At 61.6% G+C, this 15,877-nt stretch overlaps 1 protein-coding gene across 1 annotated transcript; it reads right to left on the bottom strand.

Moving 5' to 3' along the window:
• Positions 1-8,805: 8,805 nt before the first annotated feature.
• Positions 8,806-15,600, bottom strand: LOC117643022 (homeobox protein slou-like). Its single transcript, XM_034381660.1, has 4 exons — positions 15,400-15,600; positions 15,114-15,336; positions 9,935-10,248; positions 8,806-9,698 (listed from the first exon to the last, which is right to left on the bottom strand). Exons 1-4 carry the CDS (start codon positions 15,598-15,600, stop codon positions 9,474-9,476), a joined length of 963 nt encoding a protein of 320 aa, XP_034237551.1. The 3' UTR covers positions 8,806-9,473.
• Between the last annotated feature and the right edge of the window lie 277 nt (positions 15,601-15,877).

The raw sequence follows: 15,877 nt of genomic DNA on the forward strand, positions 1-15,877 counted from the left end.
TGTTCCTGTCCCCGGCCTTCCTGTTGTTGTTGTTGTTGTTGTTGTTGTTGTTGTTGTTATTGTTCCTGCTGGCAGTAGATTATGACTGGAAGTGAGGAGGAAAAAAATAGACAGGGATCGGCGGTGAACTCTTTCCCTTCCTTTTCTTGTTGACAAAAAAAGAGGAAAAGTTTCAATGTGAGAGCAAGAAAAAAAAAAGTGTTTCTGTCGCCGGCCGTCAGAGAGGGCGTGGCGAGTGCCTGCGGTGTGTGCAGCAGATTCGCACAGTTTGTGTGGGGGGAGCCTAATCAGCCGATGCATTTTGCCGCCATGGAAGCCCACCACGCCCCTCCCCGCCCCGCCCAGAATGGGGTAATTGGGATAAGCCCAATTAATCTGTTTCCACGGCGCGCCACTAATGATGGGGCTTTGCCATAATGAAGCAGGGACGTTACTTCGCCATGAGAAATCGCACGGCCGTGTTTTCATCTTTTAATAAGGCGACTCTCTTTCTTTTTTAATGGAGGACGCGTCCTTGAGACGAAAGCACGGCCATCCAGTGCTCTTTTCGGAGTACTTATTACGAGCTGGACGTGGTAGGGGACCAGGGGTGCAAGTAAGTACCGTGAATTATTGGTCCAGGAGTAATTTCGAACCGCAGTCCGGCCTGCCCTCGGCCCGGCCGATACTACGAGGGGAACCGCTCAGTGGCGATTTCAGATTGGCCATCCACTATTCATGCCCCCAGAGTGTGCCGGGCCGGGCCGGCCAGGCCGAGACCACGACGGCGCGCACCTCGGCGCACCTCCGCCTCCAGCGATTTCCGCTCCGTTTTCCGTCTCTGTCTCTCTCGCGCTAACCGGCCGGGACCAGTCCGGACACCACACGAGTGCGAGAGAGACAGAGTCAGCTGGCCACCCTGCGCCGCCACCAGAAACACACGACGCGCACTCTCGGGGCGGGTGACGACGACGACGTCATAGGCTCATTCCGTGCTCGCTCTGCTTTCGTCGCTCTCTCTCGCACTCGCGGAGTGCGCCGTCGGGGTGCGAGAGAGACGGAGCGAGGAGTGCGGGCGGCGGAGTCACTCGCTGCTCGCTTTGAGCGGTGCCGCCGCGGCGACGGCGTCCTCGGCGTCCTCGGCGTCACATGTTTCAAATCAGCCGCAGTGCGCGTAGGCGGCCTGGGCTCCCGGCTAATTGGCCGCGTTTTACCGTGCCTCGCCGTGCCTCTGTCTCTCTCGCACACCTTCGGGACGCCCCGCGAGTGCGAGAGAGACAGAGCGACGCTGTGCGGCGAGAAGGGGTGTCTGTCGTCCGGGGCCGTCCCGAAGGCCGCGTCTGTCGGCAAGGTGACAAGGGACGCCTGCGTTGCCCTGCACCAAGAGGCCGGGCCGCGGGCCTCGTCATCGCGACGTCAATTAGAAAGGGCCCGTTCTGCGTTTTAAGGCGTTTCGCCGCGTTTTACCGCCGGCTGCCTGCAAGGCGTGGCAAGGGAAAAAGAAGTGTAAAATTCGGTATAGGAGGAGGTGGGAGGGGGGGGGGGGGGGGCGGAAGGGCGCACCGGCCCGGCCGTTACGACAGGGGCTTGGGGCTGGTCAGGCTGGCCGACCACAACGTGACACCCCGCCGGCCGGTGCATGCTAGGCTGTTGCGTCAGTGGTCTGTGATTCCGACCAGTTCCTCGCTCTGTCCCTCTCGCACCCCACCGGAACGCCCCGCGAGTCCCGCGAGTGCGAGAGAGACGGAGACCCAGGCCGTGTTTGCCGGCCGCAGCATTCAATTACGGAGGGGAACACTACCCGGCGCGCAGCAGGCCGTCTCTCTCGCACTCGCGGGCCGCGCCGTATGGGGCCGTGGGGGTGCGAGAGAGACGGAGCGAGAGGCCGGCACGTGTCCGGCCACGGCCCGCGGCCTGCGCCCTCCTTGGCAAATCATGGAACGAAAACAACGAAAACAAAAGCATATCGCGCGGCGCCGCGGCGCACGCCGAGCCATGGCTGCGCTTTGGAAGTGGAAATACTGCTTTCCGCGGGGATGCTCCACTGTGAAAGTCGTTTTCGTCGCTCTGTCTCTCTCGCACCCGTTGGAGACGCCCTATGAGAGCGAGAGAGACAGAGCGACGACTGCAGGACGGCCGGCGCACGGCCGGGACGGACGAGAGGGCATTAAGCCGTCCTCAACCCCATGTGTGCGGTAAACAGATTCTTCAGAGGGGCGCGGCGCTGCGCGGCGGCCGCGTGTGAAGCGCGGGGGTGGCGGTGGCGAGGCGACCCTTGCCGTCCTTGATGAGATGAGGCCCGGCATGCAGCGCGGACTGATAGCACGGCGACAGTTTGTTAATTTGGCCGAGCGGCTTGCCGCGGATGAGCCGGCCGTCGGCTACACTGCCAAGCACCGGGACGGCCGGGACGCGGCGTCGGCCTCGGAACCTCAGAACCTGCAGACCGACGCCGCTCTGTCTCTCTCGCACCTACCCGGGACGCCATCTATCCCATTCATCGAGTTCACGCTAGTCCTTCGGCGGAATCCCGCAAGGGTACGTATCGGTATTGGTCGCGCTTGGGCTATCCGCCCCACAGCGCCAGCCCCGCCCCCGCTCAGCCCCCGCCACGGCCGCATTCAATCGCGTAATTTGCCGCTCCGTTTGGTTGTCAATTACATTGAGGGGATTATGCAGTCCCCAGCCATAGCGGTCCGCGGCGCGGGGTGGGGTGGGGTGGGGCGTGGTGGGGCGTGAGGAGCGGGGCCGCGCATGCGTGCCGAGGGGGGTGAATAACCAATGCAGAGGGGGGTCGGCTCCAGCGGCTCCAGCGGCTCCAGCGGCTCGTGGGAGGACGACGCCGGCGACGCCAGCGCCTTCAAGTAGGGGCTGCGGAGCGCGGCGATTGCGGCGTGGACACGGTTCACGGACACGGGCCGCGCGGAGGGGCCGGGCCGGGCGCAGCGGACTCATGCCGAGAGTCGTCGTTTCGTCGCTCCGTCTCTTTCGCACCGAATCGGAACGCCCCATGGGTACGGGTAGTGAGAGACGTGACAGAGACAGAGAGACGAAAGTGATGTTCGGAATCGCTCTGCACCCCTGCAGGCCGCCCGATTCGCATCCACAGACGTAACAGGGACACACACACACACCTTTTAATTTTGCACCCCTAATTGCTGAGACCGCAAGGTCTTTGCGCCTCACGCGGCGAGAGTGGAGGCGGGCGGGGCAGGTCAACTGGAATACACTCCCCCCTCTCCCCCTCGGCCCTCTTCCACTGTCACGGGTGCGCCCCCTTCATCGGAGCAGATCCCCCCTCCCCCAACCCAACCCCGGCGCGGCACGCCCCACTGAGCGAGAACTAGCCGGGAATATTAAGATTTTCTTCTCCTTTTAGCAAACAAGCACAAGCCTGCTGCCTGGCTCAATATTGTATGAAAAGGGGAATTTTCCGGCCGTTGCCTCCGCCCCACCGCTCCACCGCTCCGCCGCCGCCTCGGCGAGTGTAAGCCCCATCTGCGGCAGACGACGGCAGGCGGAAAACGCGGAAAACGCGAAAAACGGAGCGTCGCCGCCGGCAGCGGGAGTCGAACCCGCGCCGCTCGCGCCGCTTGCGCCTCGACGGCCGTTCTCACCGTTTTCACGCAGCAACTGCGCCGAAGTGGCGGCGTCTGAATGACTGCTCGCCAGCGGCAATCATGGCAATCCGGGCCAAAGTTTCGGCTGGAAGATGATTCGGGTTCGGCTTTGCGACGGCCGGGTTCGGCCGGGTTCGGCTGGTCCGAGCAGAGTCGCGATTCGGCTCGGCGTTAAAGGAGCGGGCGCGTCGAGTCGCAGCGCGATAAAAGTCGCTCGGGGGATGAAAAATCAAGCGGAACGAGGGAGAGAGGGAAAGAGAGAGAGATAATAAGGGAGTAAGTGGCGGAGGCGGCGGCGGGGCCAGCCGGCTGCCTAATGGAAGGGAGGGCGGTCGCGCCGTGATTGTGGGATTTGCAGTGGCGGAGCGCTGCTGCCTCTCTCGCACCCCGACGGGACGCCCCGTGAGTGCGAGAGAGACGGAGCGACGAAAACACTGCACCGTTCGGAATGGGCAGCCTGGGAAGATTGATTCCGAACGGGTGTCGTCGTCGCGGTGTCTCTCTCGCACTCGCGGTGCGCGACCCGAAGGCTGAAGGGGTGCGAGAGAGACAGAGCACCCCCGAGTCGGAGAGAGCCTGCTGGGGCTCCGACCACGATTAGGGCCCATAGTGGGGGGCGGCCGGAATGATACACTGTGGGGCTGATCGCACCTCGTCCCGCGTCTCCGCGTCCCCGTGTCTCTGGCGGTCTCGGGTTACCTATCACGCTGCCGCCCCCGGCGCCGCCTCGCCTCGCCGCCCACACTGTCAGACCGCCTCCGACGGCCGCGAAAGGGAGAAAGATTGGCACCGCCAATTTTGTACACCGCAAAATTCCCGCCTTCGGAATACTCTGAAGAGCAGGCTCAGTGGTCCCGCTCCGCGTCGCGCTGTCTCTCTCGCTCTCGTGGCGCGTCCCGGAGGTGTGCGAGAGAGACAGAGCGGCGATGCGCCTGCCCGGCTTCGCCGGCGCCATGAAGGCCGTCACTCACGACACCGCACCGCCACCATATCTAAATCTGATATGTATCTGGGGGCGGGGGGGGGGAGGGGTTTCCACTCAAGAGTTGGCGTTACGTCAATACTTTTAGCCTGTCCCCCTCCGTGCCCATGCTCATCCCCCGCCACCCTGCAGGCACTGCGGCCAGGCCAGGCCCTCCCCGCGGGCTGGTTCCGCGAGCGGCGTCATCCGTCTCTCTCGCACCCACGCGGGGCGCCCCACGAGTCCACGAGTGCGAGAGAGACGGCGCATCGGCCCCACGCGGCGCGGAGTCACCGGTGAGCACGGGAATTGGGTGTCAAGCTCCAGTGTATGTATTATTGATTCGGCAATCCTATTACTGCTGATGTAGTAGTGAGGTCGGTGAGGGGAAGGGGTTGTCGAGGAGGAAGTGTGTGAGAATAAGAAAGTGTGCAGGTGGTGGTGACAGGCCGGGCGGGGTGGGGTGGGGTGCGGCGGGGCGGGGTGATGCGGCTCGGTCGGATTAAAGGAACAGCCAGACGGACTGGGCATTAATGACTTGTGTGTGGACCGGCTTCCGTGTGTCTCCGTAAAGAGCCCCGAGATTTCCTCTTAAGGAGGAAGCGGCGCTCACGTCAGAGGAGGCCTGGCTAGACCCGTCCACGTTTCCTCATTCGCGGCCTTCCCCGTTCCTCCCTCTGAAAATCTTTTTTTTTTCGCGTTTTCCTCTCTATTTTTTGCAGATACGTCGGGTGGCCGTTGGAGTGCGCAAACGAACGCTTCGCCCCGCTTCGCCCCCTCCACGCGGAACAGTGCTCCAAACACGGGAAAAGGCAGCCGGGGAAAGAAAGGACTCTGTGTGGCCGAGTTGGCAAAGTCCTAATGGAGAGCGATCTAAAAGGGGCCTTCACGGGATGGCCGTGCCGGTCGGGCTTGTCCTAAACCCGGAGCCCGGCCCTCCCTGGGGACGACGCACAGACTCCGGCAACTTACGGCTGTAGCGGGGCGCCGGGCCCGGAGCCGCGCGGCCCAAAGTGTTAAACAGGGCCGGCCTGAATCATTTAGCTCTCCAGGACAGGGCGACCAGGAGCGGCCGCGCCAGACGCGCCACTGCGCCGCGAGGTGCCGGCGCTATTAACTTCTTATGCCGGTACCGGTAATGGACCAGGCTGCGACCTCGGCGTGTTCGCCGCGTCGCAGTGGGAACCGGCTCACTGGCGGCTAACGTGACGAATTTGTTTGGTCGTGACCAAACATCGTGACGGTATGGATGATGTGGCTATCTACGCGAAAGTGTATGTGTGTGGTGTGTGTGTGTGTGCGCGCGCTCGTGTGTGTGTGTGAGAGAGAGAGAGAAATGGAAGTGGTGGACCGGCCCGCTCCGAGTCTTTCTCAAAAGTCCATCCTACTTACCCACACCCCCGCCTGCCCGCTAGCCTGCTTGCTTCCACCCTTCCACGGATTGCAGCCAACTGAATTTTTCAGGCCGTCTTTAATTCCCTTACCCGCTCTGGCTCGGCTCGGCTCGGCTCGGCTCGGCCCTTTCAAACAGAGGGTTCCGTTCGGTGCGGTCAATGAGTCAATGCGGCCGCAGGGTTTCGCCCTGCGTCAGCCTGAGCTGTTCCAATGGGGAGGTAAACCCGTTTGCGGTTTCGCGAAGCGGCGGCAGGGTCGGCCAGGCCGGGTACTTGGAGGCCGCGGCCGGGACTATGCATCAGCCGACGAAGAAAAGCGAAAACACTAATGGGGCTCAACCTGAGTGAGACTAACCGCGGCCCGCGACACGCCCGGTCCGGTCCGGTCCGGTCCGCCGGGCAGAGATTGATACGGCTTGTTATTTCTGACTAATGGCCGCCTCGCCGCCCCGCCGCCGCTCGGCTACCTTTTGCCTGCTCGTTTGGCTCCACTCCACTGTCTCCCTGCGAATTGCACTGATTTGTTAAGACACCAGCCTCCAGCAGCCTGGCCAGCAGCCTCCAGCAGCCTCCAGCAGCCTCCAGCAGCCTCCAGCCAGCAGCCTTGAGGGCGATGCGATAAGTCTCTGGGGTCGAGCATGGCTGAGCGCCGTGCCGTGCCGTGCCGTGCCGTTCCGCGCCGAGCCGGCAGTGGGAGGGGTGGTGGAGTTAACACTGAGGGGGTTGAAGCGTGAAATGGATTTAGCAGAAGAAGGGACGGCCGGGGAGCTGCGCGAGCTGCGTGTCTGGCTATCTGTCTCTCTCACGTCCTTTCGTGCGGACTCGCGCGCGCTCGCGTGTCGCTTCGGTCCGGCCGGCCGGTCCGAACGGCGCTTCTTCGGGGCTCCGTCTCTCTCGCACCCGTTCGTCGCGGACCGCGGGGGAGAGAGAGAGAAGCACAGTTCGGACAGTCAACCTGCAGGCTGTAGGGGTCCGGCAGCACGCCGATGGCCTTTCCGCCGATTTGGCTAATAATCCCCGAACCCCGCGCAGAGGCCCGAATCGAAGCGGAGCGGAGCGGCGGCCGAACGGCCCCTGGGGGTTCGGCAAAACGCGCGGCAAAACAATAGAAAACGGCGGCACGGCGGGCGCTAGTCTACTGTGAAATAGGACGTAATGGGGGAAGTGCTGGCTCCGGCCGTTCCCAGCGGACAGGCGGCGGCGGGTCGCGATCGGGCGACAGCGGCGCAGCGCCTGCCCGACCCGAGGCCCACGGCGCCACGGCCATGGCCCGGCCGCTTAGCATAGTTATTTGCTTTTTCCGCCACTCTCGCGCGGATCGCCGAGGACGCCGAGGAGGGGCCGGCGGGGAACGGCGGCAGTAAAACCGAAACGCAGCGGGCTCCTCTGTCTCTCTCGCACCTGTGCGGCGCGCCCCGTGAGTGCGAGAGAGACAGGCCGCGGATTAAAGAGCGGCGGTGAGGGAGCCGCGGCGAGGCGACACCCAATATGTCAGCGAATTACCTGAGGGAAGCCGAGCCGCAGCGGCCGGGCCGAGCGGACTGATTTCTGAGACGCGTTTTCGTCGCTCTGTCTCTCTCATACTCATGGGGCGTTCCATGTAGGTGCGAGAGAGACAGAGCGACGACCCCTCAGCATCAGTCTACTGGGTCTTGCCCGAGGCGGCGACGCGGACCGCGTGGACTCGCCCCGAGTCGCGGATATTTATTTACTCTCCATTTCGCGGGGTATTCATTCCATCATCTCCAGAAGCCAATATCGCCCAGTAATAAAGTCCTTTCTTTTTCTCTGTTTTCGTTTCGGGGAGTCTTCTTTGCAAGCACGTTTATTTTCGACACGGAAAAGACGCCGAAGGACTGAACTTGGCCGGCCTTGGCCTTGCTGGCTTACCGTTTTTCCTCGTTGGCTGGTGGACACTCTCCACGTTTGCCGAGATGTTCCGAGCTGCCGAACCAGAAGAGTGCTGCTTCCATTCGACTGAGCAATGCGAGGGAGGTTGTTTAAATGCTACCAAACCCAGCAATTATTTAACCCATTTCAAATAGCCTGTTTCGGATAATCCGCACTAAATTAATCTGTGCCCAGGGAATAAACTTGTTAAACTCACTGCAGTTTGAAAAAAAAAGAGAAAAGAGAGACCCTTCTCTCCGCTGTGAAACGCAACGCACCCCGTGTGATGCAACGCGTGCCGACGCGCCGCGCTCCCAGACTGCCAGCTCGGGCTGCCGGCAGGGCGGCACGGCGGCACGGCAGGGCTGCCAACCTCCCCCAAATCCGGTATCCCCATTTGCACCCGGTAATGGGACGATCAGCATTCCCTGTGGGTGGGTACCGCCCAGCCAATCGCCGACCCGTATTTATTATGAATTTGAAAATCATTGTCACGTGACTCCCCAGGCGGGACGCGCCTGCTCCTATTTTTTCCGCCGTCCGTGTGCACTGGTGTGGCATAAGCCTCTCTCTTCCTCTCTCTCTCGTTGTCTCTGGGATCCGCAGATCCGCGGTGGGCTCTGGCCATGACGGCACCACGCACAGCAGACACCCAACGACAGACACCCCTTTCAAAGGCTCGCACTACAATTTTCCCATCCTCGGTGAGGACAGTCAAAACGACTTCCAACTGAGATAGAGATATTTGAATCGAAATTTGGGATACGTATTTTGATGTCCAAACTGGAGAGAATGAATCAAGCTTCGCATTGACAGAAAACTAAATAGTCTACAACCGTCTACAACAGACTTGGTCGGACTTCAACGCCTGAACAATTGCCTTGACCAGAATAAAAGAATCACAAATTTCATTCACAGCTTTTATTCTCTTTTTCATCATATACCTCATTTTTTTCTTTTAAATAAAAAAGAACCTGAAGATTATGTTTTGCTTTGCTTACAGTCTTGGCGACAATTTCTTGGCTCCTTCAGACAGGAATGTCATAAACAACTAAAACAAGATCCCGTCAAATAAAATTGTAATAATTAATGAAATAATAGTAATAGCAATAATAATAATAACATCTGGTAACAATTAAAGAGCCACAACATGCCATTTTTTTACACATCCATTTGCGGCGAAACATTCAGTGCAATATGAAAACAAATAGTATATACAACTAACATCTGTACAGAAATAAACATCTGTTTATTTCGAGACTTTGGAACACGAAGCATCGTCTACTGCAACGCGAGTTCACCTCACCCGACCGTGGCGCGCACGCGTCGGATGAAAAATATCACAAGAACTCGTCATGCCAAGCGGCGGTTTATAGTACAAACATTTCACACACTCGGTGGCGATCATCATCAGTCCACATCAGTCCAGGGGACAAAAATATTTCACTATGAGTCCACTTTCTTCCTAAGCTTGTGCGGCCTCTTCGAACGGGTCCAACCAAAAATACTATCCGAATGGGAAGGTCGTCGCAGAGCAAGGGCGAGTAGTATAGATCCCCCTATACCACTGGGGCAGCCAGGACTCTGTCACTCGTCGGCTGCGGTAACTGGAGACGGTGCTCCCGGCCCTCAGGAGCTGTGGCCCAGGGGGTGGTGGAAGTAGGGGTGGCCCGTGTAGCCCTGCGACCCGTAGGGGTAGGAGTAGAGCAGCCCCGTGTGGGGGTGGAACGCCCCGGAGAAGGGGCCCTGGTGGTGCGGCCCGGGCGGCGGCTGCCGCTCCGTGGGGCTGTTCACGTCCAGGCCGGGGTTCTGCTTCTTCCACTTGGTGCGCCGGTTCTGGAACCAGATCTTCACCTGAAAAGAGTCAAAGACAGAAGGGGTTAGGGTTGGCCTGGCGTCTTGCAGGCTTCTGGGATCGCGACGAAGCGGTGGAGACCTAAACGCGAGGTGACGTGTTTCCAACGGGCTGCTTAAAAAGCAGCTTACGGAACACAGCAGATCAAAACAACCCCAACCACACGATGTTGTCATCATTGCAAACGCAGAAAAACTTGAACTTTGGGCTGGGCATTTGAACATTTTGTGCGTACCTGCGTCTCGGTGAGGGACAGCGACAGCGCGAGGTTGAGCCGCTCGCACACCGACAGGTACCGGGTGTGCTTGAACTTGTTCTCCAGCGCCACCAGCTGCTCGTACGTGAAGGCGGTCCGCGCGCGCCGCGCCTTGCCGCCCCCGGACGACTTGGAGGAGCCGCCCCCGGAGCCGCCGCCGCCCCCCGAGGACTTCTTCTTGGACGGCGACCCCTCGCCGTCCTTGGTGTCCTCGCCGACGTCGCTGGACTCGAGGTCCACGTCGCTGCACATGTCGTCGTCGCCCGTCACGTCGCCGTCGTCCACGTCGCGGCCTGCAACACCAAGAAGGCCTCGATGAAGCACTCCTCCACGCCGTGTTCCTGCAAAGTCTCCCCTTCCAACTCCAAAGCGGCTGACAAGTGTAATGAAGTCTAAGTCTCCGGGCAGACCGCAAACAATCTCATTACCCCCGCGCCGCGCCGCCCTGCCACGCCACGCCCCGCCCGCCTTGACTAACGACGCAATCTTTGCCAACTCCAAAGGAAGGCTTAACAGATTCAACAACATCTTAACGCGGGGCCCTGTCGGGGGTGGCTTGCTGGAGCCCGGCCCGGCCCAGCTCTCGCAACTCCGCCCAGTAAACGGCTAGTGCTCCACTGTTGCCACCTTGTTTCTCGGCGGGCACAGCGACCTCCCAGCCCTGGGGCCTGGGCTCTGGAGCCTCCAGGCATCCGTTTCCAGCGTTTCCAACCCGCCTCAGGGCGGCCTCCGGGACGCACCCCGGCCGCCATGTTTTCTTGCCGCCCAGTTTGGCTCCAGGTCCTCTCTCTTTCTCTCTCTCTCTGTCTCTCTGTGCCCCACTCGGTGAGCCGACCGAAGCTTCCGATTTCTAATCCAACCACGGAACGAAGAATTAGTGTACACCCCCCCCCACCCCCCAGAAAAAACTCACAGTCACAGTGATTACCTAAAGCCAACATTTCGACAAAAAAGTCATTTTGACACTCATTTGGCAGTTTTAAGCATCCGCCTCGTGTGTTTGTTGGGGCGGCACACAGTGGTTGTGGGCAAGAGCGGCGCCACGACCAATTTCGCGACACTTTGGAGGACAGCGAGTCGCTCGCCTGGATCGACGCGAGGCGTGCGGTCGGCAAAAGCGGCTCCCGGGGGCGGCGGGGGCGGCGGGGGCGGCGGGGGCGGCGGTAGGGGCGGCGGGGGCGAGCCGAGCCGCCCGGGCGGTACAGCACCGTGACTAATTGTAATCGACCGGGGGGTCCTCCGCGGCCCCAGCAGCCAGCCAGCCAGCTCTCCCCCCCCCTCCCCCCGATCCTGCGAAGGGGTGGGGGCGGAGCGCGGTGTAGTGATACAGAGCGGTTTGCCGCCGTTAAGGAACCAATCGAGTACAGCCCGAGGCCGCACCCCACCCCACCCCGCCTCACCTCGCCCCGCCCCGGTACTTGAGGGCACTTGGCTCCGAGGAGGGAAATTGGCCTGACACAGGGGAGGACAAACAGCGGGGGGTTGTGTGCTCGAATAAATAGGCGGGCCTGGAGGGGGAAGGGGGAGGGGGTGGGGGCCGGGGTAAACATTTTAGCCATTTTAACAGTGCGACGACGCGCACCGCAGCAGTGACGCAGGATGGTGGCCTTATTGACCGCATGCGTGTCTGTCTGTCTGTCTGTCTGTCTGTCTGTCTGTCTGTCTGTCTGTCTGTCTGTCTGTCTGTCTGTCTGTCTGTCTGTCTGTCTGTCTGTCTGTCTGCCTCACTCTCACTGGGAGATGGGGGCACGGGCCGAGCTAAATCGGCCGCTGCCAAGTCGCGAGGAAACCCCGCCGAAACTACGGCCGACTAAGCACCCCCCCTCCCCCTCCCTCGGCGGGGCCTAACAACCCCATCAGTAAAACGATCCAAATTGATTTGATTGGCGAGCCGCTGCCTCTGGGGAGAGTGGAGGGGCGGGGAAGCGTTGCTGGCCTCTCTCCTCTCTCTCTCCCTCTCTCTCCCTCTGCCGTCGAGCTGCTCCCGTTTCTCCTTAATTTGCGGCCTCTTACCGCCCCGTGCCCCCACCACCCACCCCCGTCGGCCCGCGGCAGCCCGCGGCAGCCCGGGGGGTGGGGGCGTGGTTTCTGCGGGGCGTCATAGGCGGCGGGGGCGGCGGGGGCGGCGGGGAGAGCCGGTTGCCATGACTACGAGGGCCGGTGCGGTCTCGTCCCGTCAGTCTCGCGGTTCCGGCGAAGGACTGAGGGACTGAAGGACCGAAGGACCTCGGAGCGTGGTGGTGCCATCCATTGCGTGGCCGCGTCGGCCCGTCCGTTTGGCAACAAAGCATTGGGACACTAGCGGCCGCCCAAAAACAACTCAATTTTCGGACATCCCTCTACATTTTGGCCAACTTTGCGGCGCCACACTGCTCCGTTCAGGAGCACCAATCCCAACCAACAAAAATGCGACGACGGTGAAGGAGAGACGCGATAAGGCCACGATGCCCCCATGCAAGGCCTGAGTCCGCTAGCGCGCTGGCGCCGTGACTGCCTGCTCACACGGTGCTTGACCGCCCCGGCGCCCCCTCCCCCTTTCCCGGTTACTTCCAGCGCATTTGCGCGGTATCGCGCGCCGATCTGTTGAACAAGGCTCATGATAAAGGTAAGCTCCTATTTTCTCCGTTTATCCCCCACTTGAGCTTCCCCAGACGCGACGCTGGCCTCGCCTGGCCTGGCCGGGCGTTCCTTCCGCGTCACCGCACGGCCGCCCCGCCCCGCCCCGCCCCGTACGCCGCGGGGGCAATTTATATCAGGGGAAACTTGGTCGGACGTGGTCACCGCGTGTGCCCGGAGGGGCTGCCGGAGGGGCCCCTGGAGGGCCAAAGCCATTTCCGGGAAAGGGTCTGCGTCCAGGGCCGCTGGACCGCCCGGCCACAACAGTTCCTAATAGTTTCAACCGGTTACTCTACTAAGGACCCTCCCCGCCCTCCCTACAGCCTTGCTTACCTTGAGATAAAATGAAAAACGTACGCAAAAACAACTTGCCCGTGCCAGACTATAGGCAGGCAGCTAAAACGGACAGACAAGGTCGATTCCATGGACAGGCTATATAGGATCGAAGTTTTAGAGCCTTGTCGATACCATGGCAACAATGAATGCTTTGTGCATAGCGGAGGGTGGTAGTTCGTATTTCAAAGGAATATATCTGCAATTGCACACAGCAGTCGCCATCCTTCGTTCGAAGGGCTAGGCAATGCAGCCTGGAGACTGGAGACCTTAACGCCACGGGACAGCCGGGAAGCCTGGAAAGCCGGCTTTCCTCAAACTTCACTTCGAGGTGTGCGGTGCACTGCAAGGCAGGCACATTCCGGTGGTGCCTGCGGTCACGCCCGTCCCACAGTGGCCGTGTATTTATAAAGCCGCGCTTTTTTACTTCCAAAACGCCCTGAAAGACTCCTCTGTACGCGGCGCCCCAGGCCCCCTCCCCCTTCCCCCCTCAAACCCCTTCTAATTTATTTTCACTCGTACTTCTTCTTCCCCGCGCTGCGCTTCAAATTGAGCAGCGAGGCGGGTGGTCGCGTACATGGCGAGCAAAGCAGTCTCACACCGACACCACCAACAACACTGACAGCAAAAACAACAACAACACGCCGGCAGCAACAACAACAAGTGGCTGACTGACGCGCCGCGCCGCCGCGCCGTCAGTGCGACTAATTGGGGCCGCACACATGACAGCCGGGAAGTGTTTCTTTTTTTTCCCTCACTCTCTCGACAATTTCAACCATTTTATCTACTTTTTCAATTTTTTTCCATCCGCTGCTTTTTTTATGTAATGTGTTGATTGATTCTCATCTCACACCTTTTTTTTGTTTACGGGTGTGGGGGAAGGGGCTTTTAGTGACCACCGGCCATGAAGTGGCGCACGCAACTCATCCCCCCCCCCCACACACACACACGTCGAGAGATTCCCCTAATTGAGTCGAATAACACACAAAAGCCCGGTGCCGGTCCGTGCCGGTGTGTCGTCCCCTCGGCCCCTCCATCATCCCTAATGACAAACGCGTCCACATAAATTTTCCCCGGGCCGCGTGAATATGCAACAGAATTGCCAGCAAGCAGACGACGCTACGGCAAGCCAGCGGCACGGCGCTGCGGTCGCATTTGTTTTTGCCGTGTGGTGGCCTCACGGTCTGGCGCGGCGGCGGCATAACCCTGAGGAAAACCGCGAACCTGGCGAAGAGGAGGGGAGGGGAGGGGCGAGGGGGTGGCATGCTTGCGCAGCCACCCAGAAAATAGAGGAGCAGTTGGCATTGCCGCCGATGCGCCTTGATGGGGAGGGGAGGGGAGGGGTGGCGGTGTCATTCCCCCGCGCCACCCTCTCTCTGCGACGCCGCCGGATTTTAAACCGCGTCACACCGCGTCGGTCGGTAAGGAGGTCGCGCCGGTCGAAGCCATCGGCATTACGCTTGTGGGGTAAAAAAAAGCGATGATTTGGGGGTTTTCTAGCGTCATGGAGGCTGACTATCGTCGCCACTTTTCTTGGACCGTAGTGCCCAAAACAAGTGATGCATGTGGTGCCCGGGCGCGTGGTGCCATCTCGCCGTGCGGGCCATCGCAATCGCCTGGCGCGTAGGCAGTCCCGTGGAGCAGCGCTGTCGGCGGGCTGCCTACCCGCAATCCGCAGGGGCCCGCCGCCCGCCGACGGCCACTTTGGCGGTATGGATTCCAGTCTCCGGGTATAAGAAATTGCGAAAAGCGAAACACAATCCAAACAAACACAAAAGGTCAATGAGGGCTCATCCCCGTGGTGAAGGCCTGACGCCTCACTCACCTGACGAGCTGTCGTGCGGGCTGGCCGTGTCCAGGTGCGGCCGCCAGCACCCCGCCGCCGTGGCGCCGAGCAGGGGGAAGCCCGGCACGGCCAGGGGCCCGGCCAGCGCGCCGCCCAGCGCCGCCGACATGCCGAGGTGTCCGGGCAGCGGCAGCCCGCGCTCCTTCTGCCCGGTGAACATGTTGGGGTCCAGGATGTTCTTGACGGAGAAGGCCAGCCCCCGCCGTATCTGGTGCGAGGGCGGCGGGCTGGGCTGGCACGTCGAGGGCGGCGTCGGCGACCGCGGGCTGCGCGGGCTGGCGGGGCTTCGCGGGCTGCGGGGGCTGTTGGACCGCGAGCACGCGGGGCTGTGCGCGCTGTGCGGACTGTGCGGCCTCCGCTTGCTGTTGTTGTTGTTGTTGTGGAGGTGCTCGTCGTCCTGCACCGAGGACGACGCCATGGAGGACGTGGGCGACAGCCGGTCCTCGCAGGGGTGCCGCAGACCGAAGGGCCTGCGCGTCAAGTCCACGGGCAGCGCGGCCAGGGACTGCTTCACGTCCTCCTTGAGCCGGCGCCGCAGCTCGTCCTCCTCGTCGTCCGCGCCGTCCGCGGCCGCGCCGTTGCCGGGCTCGCGCGCGGGCAGGGCGGGCAGGGCGGGCTCCCGGGCCACGGGCACGGCGATGGGCCGCACCAGCATGGGCGCGAGCGGCAGCGGCATGGCGGCGCCCGCGAACACCGCGTGCAGCGGCCGGCCCAGTGACGTCGGGCTCGGGGACGACGTCGATGACGACGATGACGACGACGACGACGACGACGACGCCGGCGGCTGCTGAGGAGGTGGCTGCTGCAGGTCCGGTTGCTGCAGAAGTCGCTGCATCATCATCATCGTCATCATGTCAACATGTCACACCCACACGCAGTCATGCACACACACACGCACACACACTGGTTCACTCGCGCGCGATCATGAGTTCGCCTCGCGTTCGGCGCGGCGGGTCGGCGCGTTCGGCGCGGTCGGTGTCTGTAGCGCACGCTAGCGGACGCCAGGGAGGTCCGGCGGGGACTGTGCCTCCACTGCCTCCTCGCTCCTGAGCGCGCGCCGCGCCGGCAGCATCCCTGGCACCCCACCCCACACCCACCCCACCCCCACCCCGTGCAGGCCCCGCCCA

Source organism: Thrips palmi, unplaced genomic scaffold (genome assembly GCF_012932325.1).
Source record: "Thrips palmi isolate BJ-2018 unplaced genomic scaffold, TpBJ-2018v1 HiC_scaffold_16, whole genome shotgun sequence".
Lineage (NCBI taxonomy): Eukaryota > Metazoa > Arthropoda > Insecta > Thysanoptera > Thripidae > Thrips > Thrips palmi.

Bases quoted from the DNA above. Each gene is read 5' to 3' on its own strand.
- LOC117643022 (XM_034381660.1), bottom strand. From the start codon at position 15,600: ATGACGATGATGATGATGCAGCGACTTCTGCAGCAACCGGACCTGCAG. The intron at 15,337-15,399 runs GTGCGGCCCATC...CCCGCGCGCGAG, and splicing joins TGCCGCTCGCGCCCATGCTG to CCCGGCAACGGCGCGGCCGC. The intron at 10,249-15,113 runs GCAAGCGGAGGC...TTGGTGTTGCAG, and splicing joins CCACAACAACAACAACAACA to GCCGCGACGTGGACGACGGC.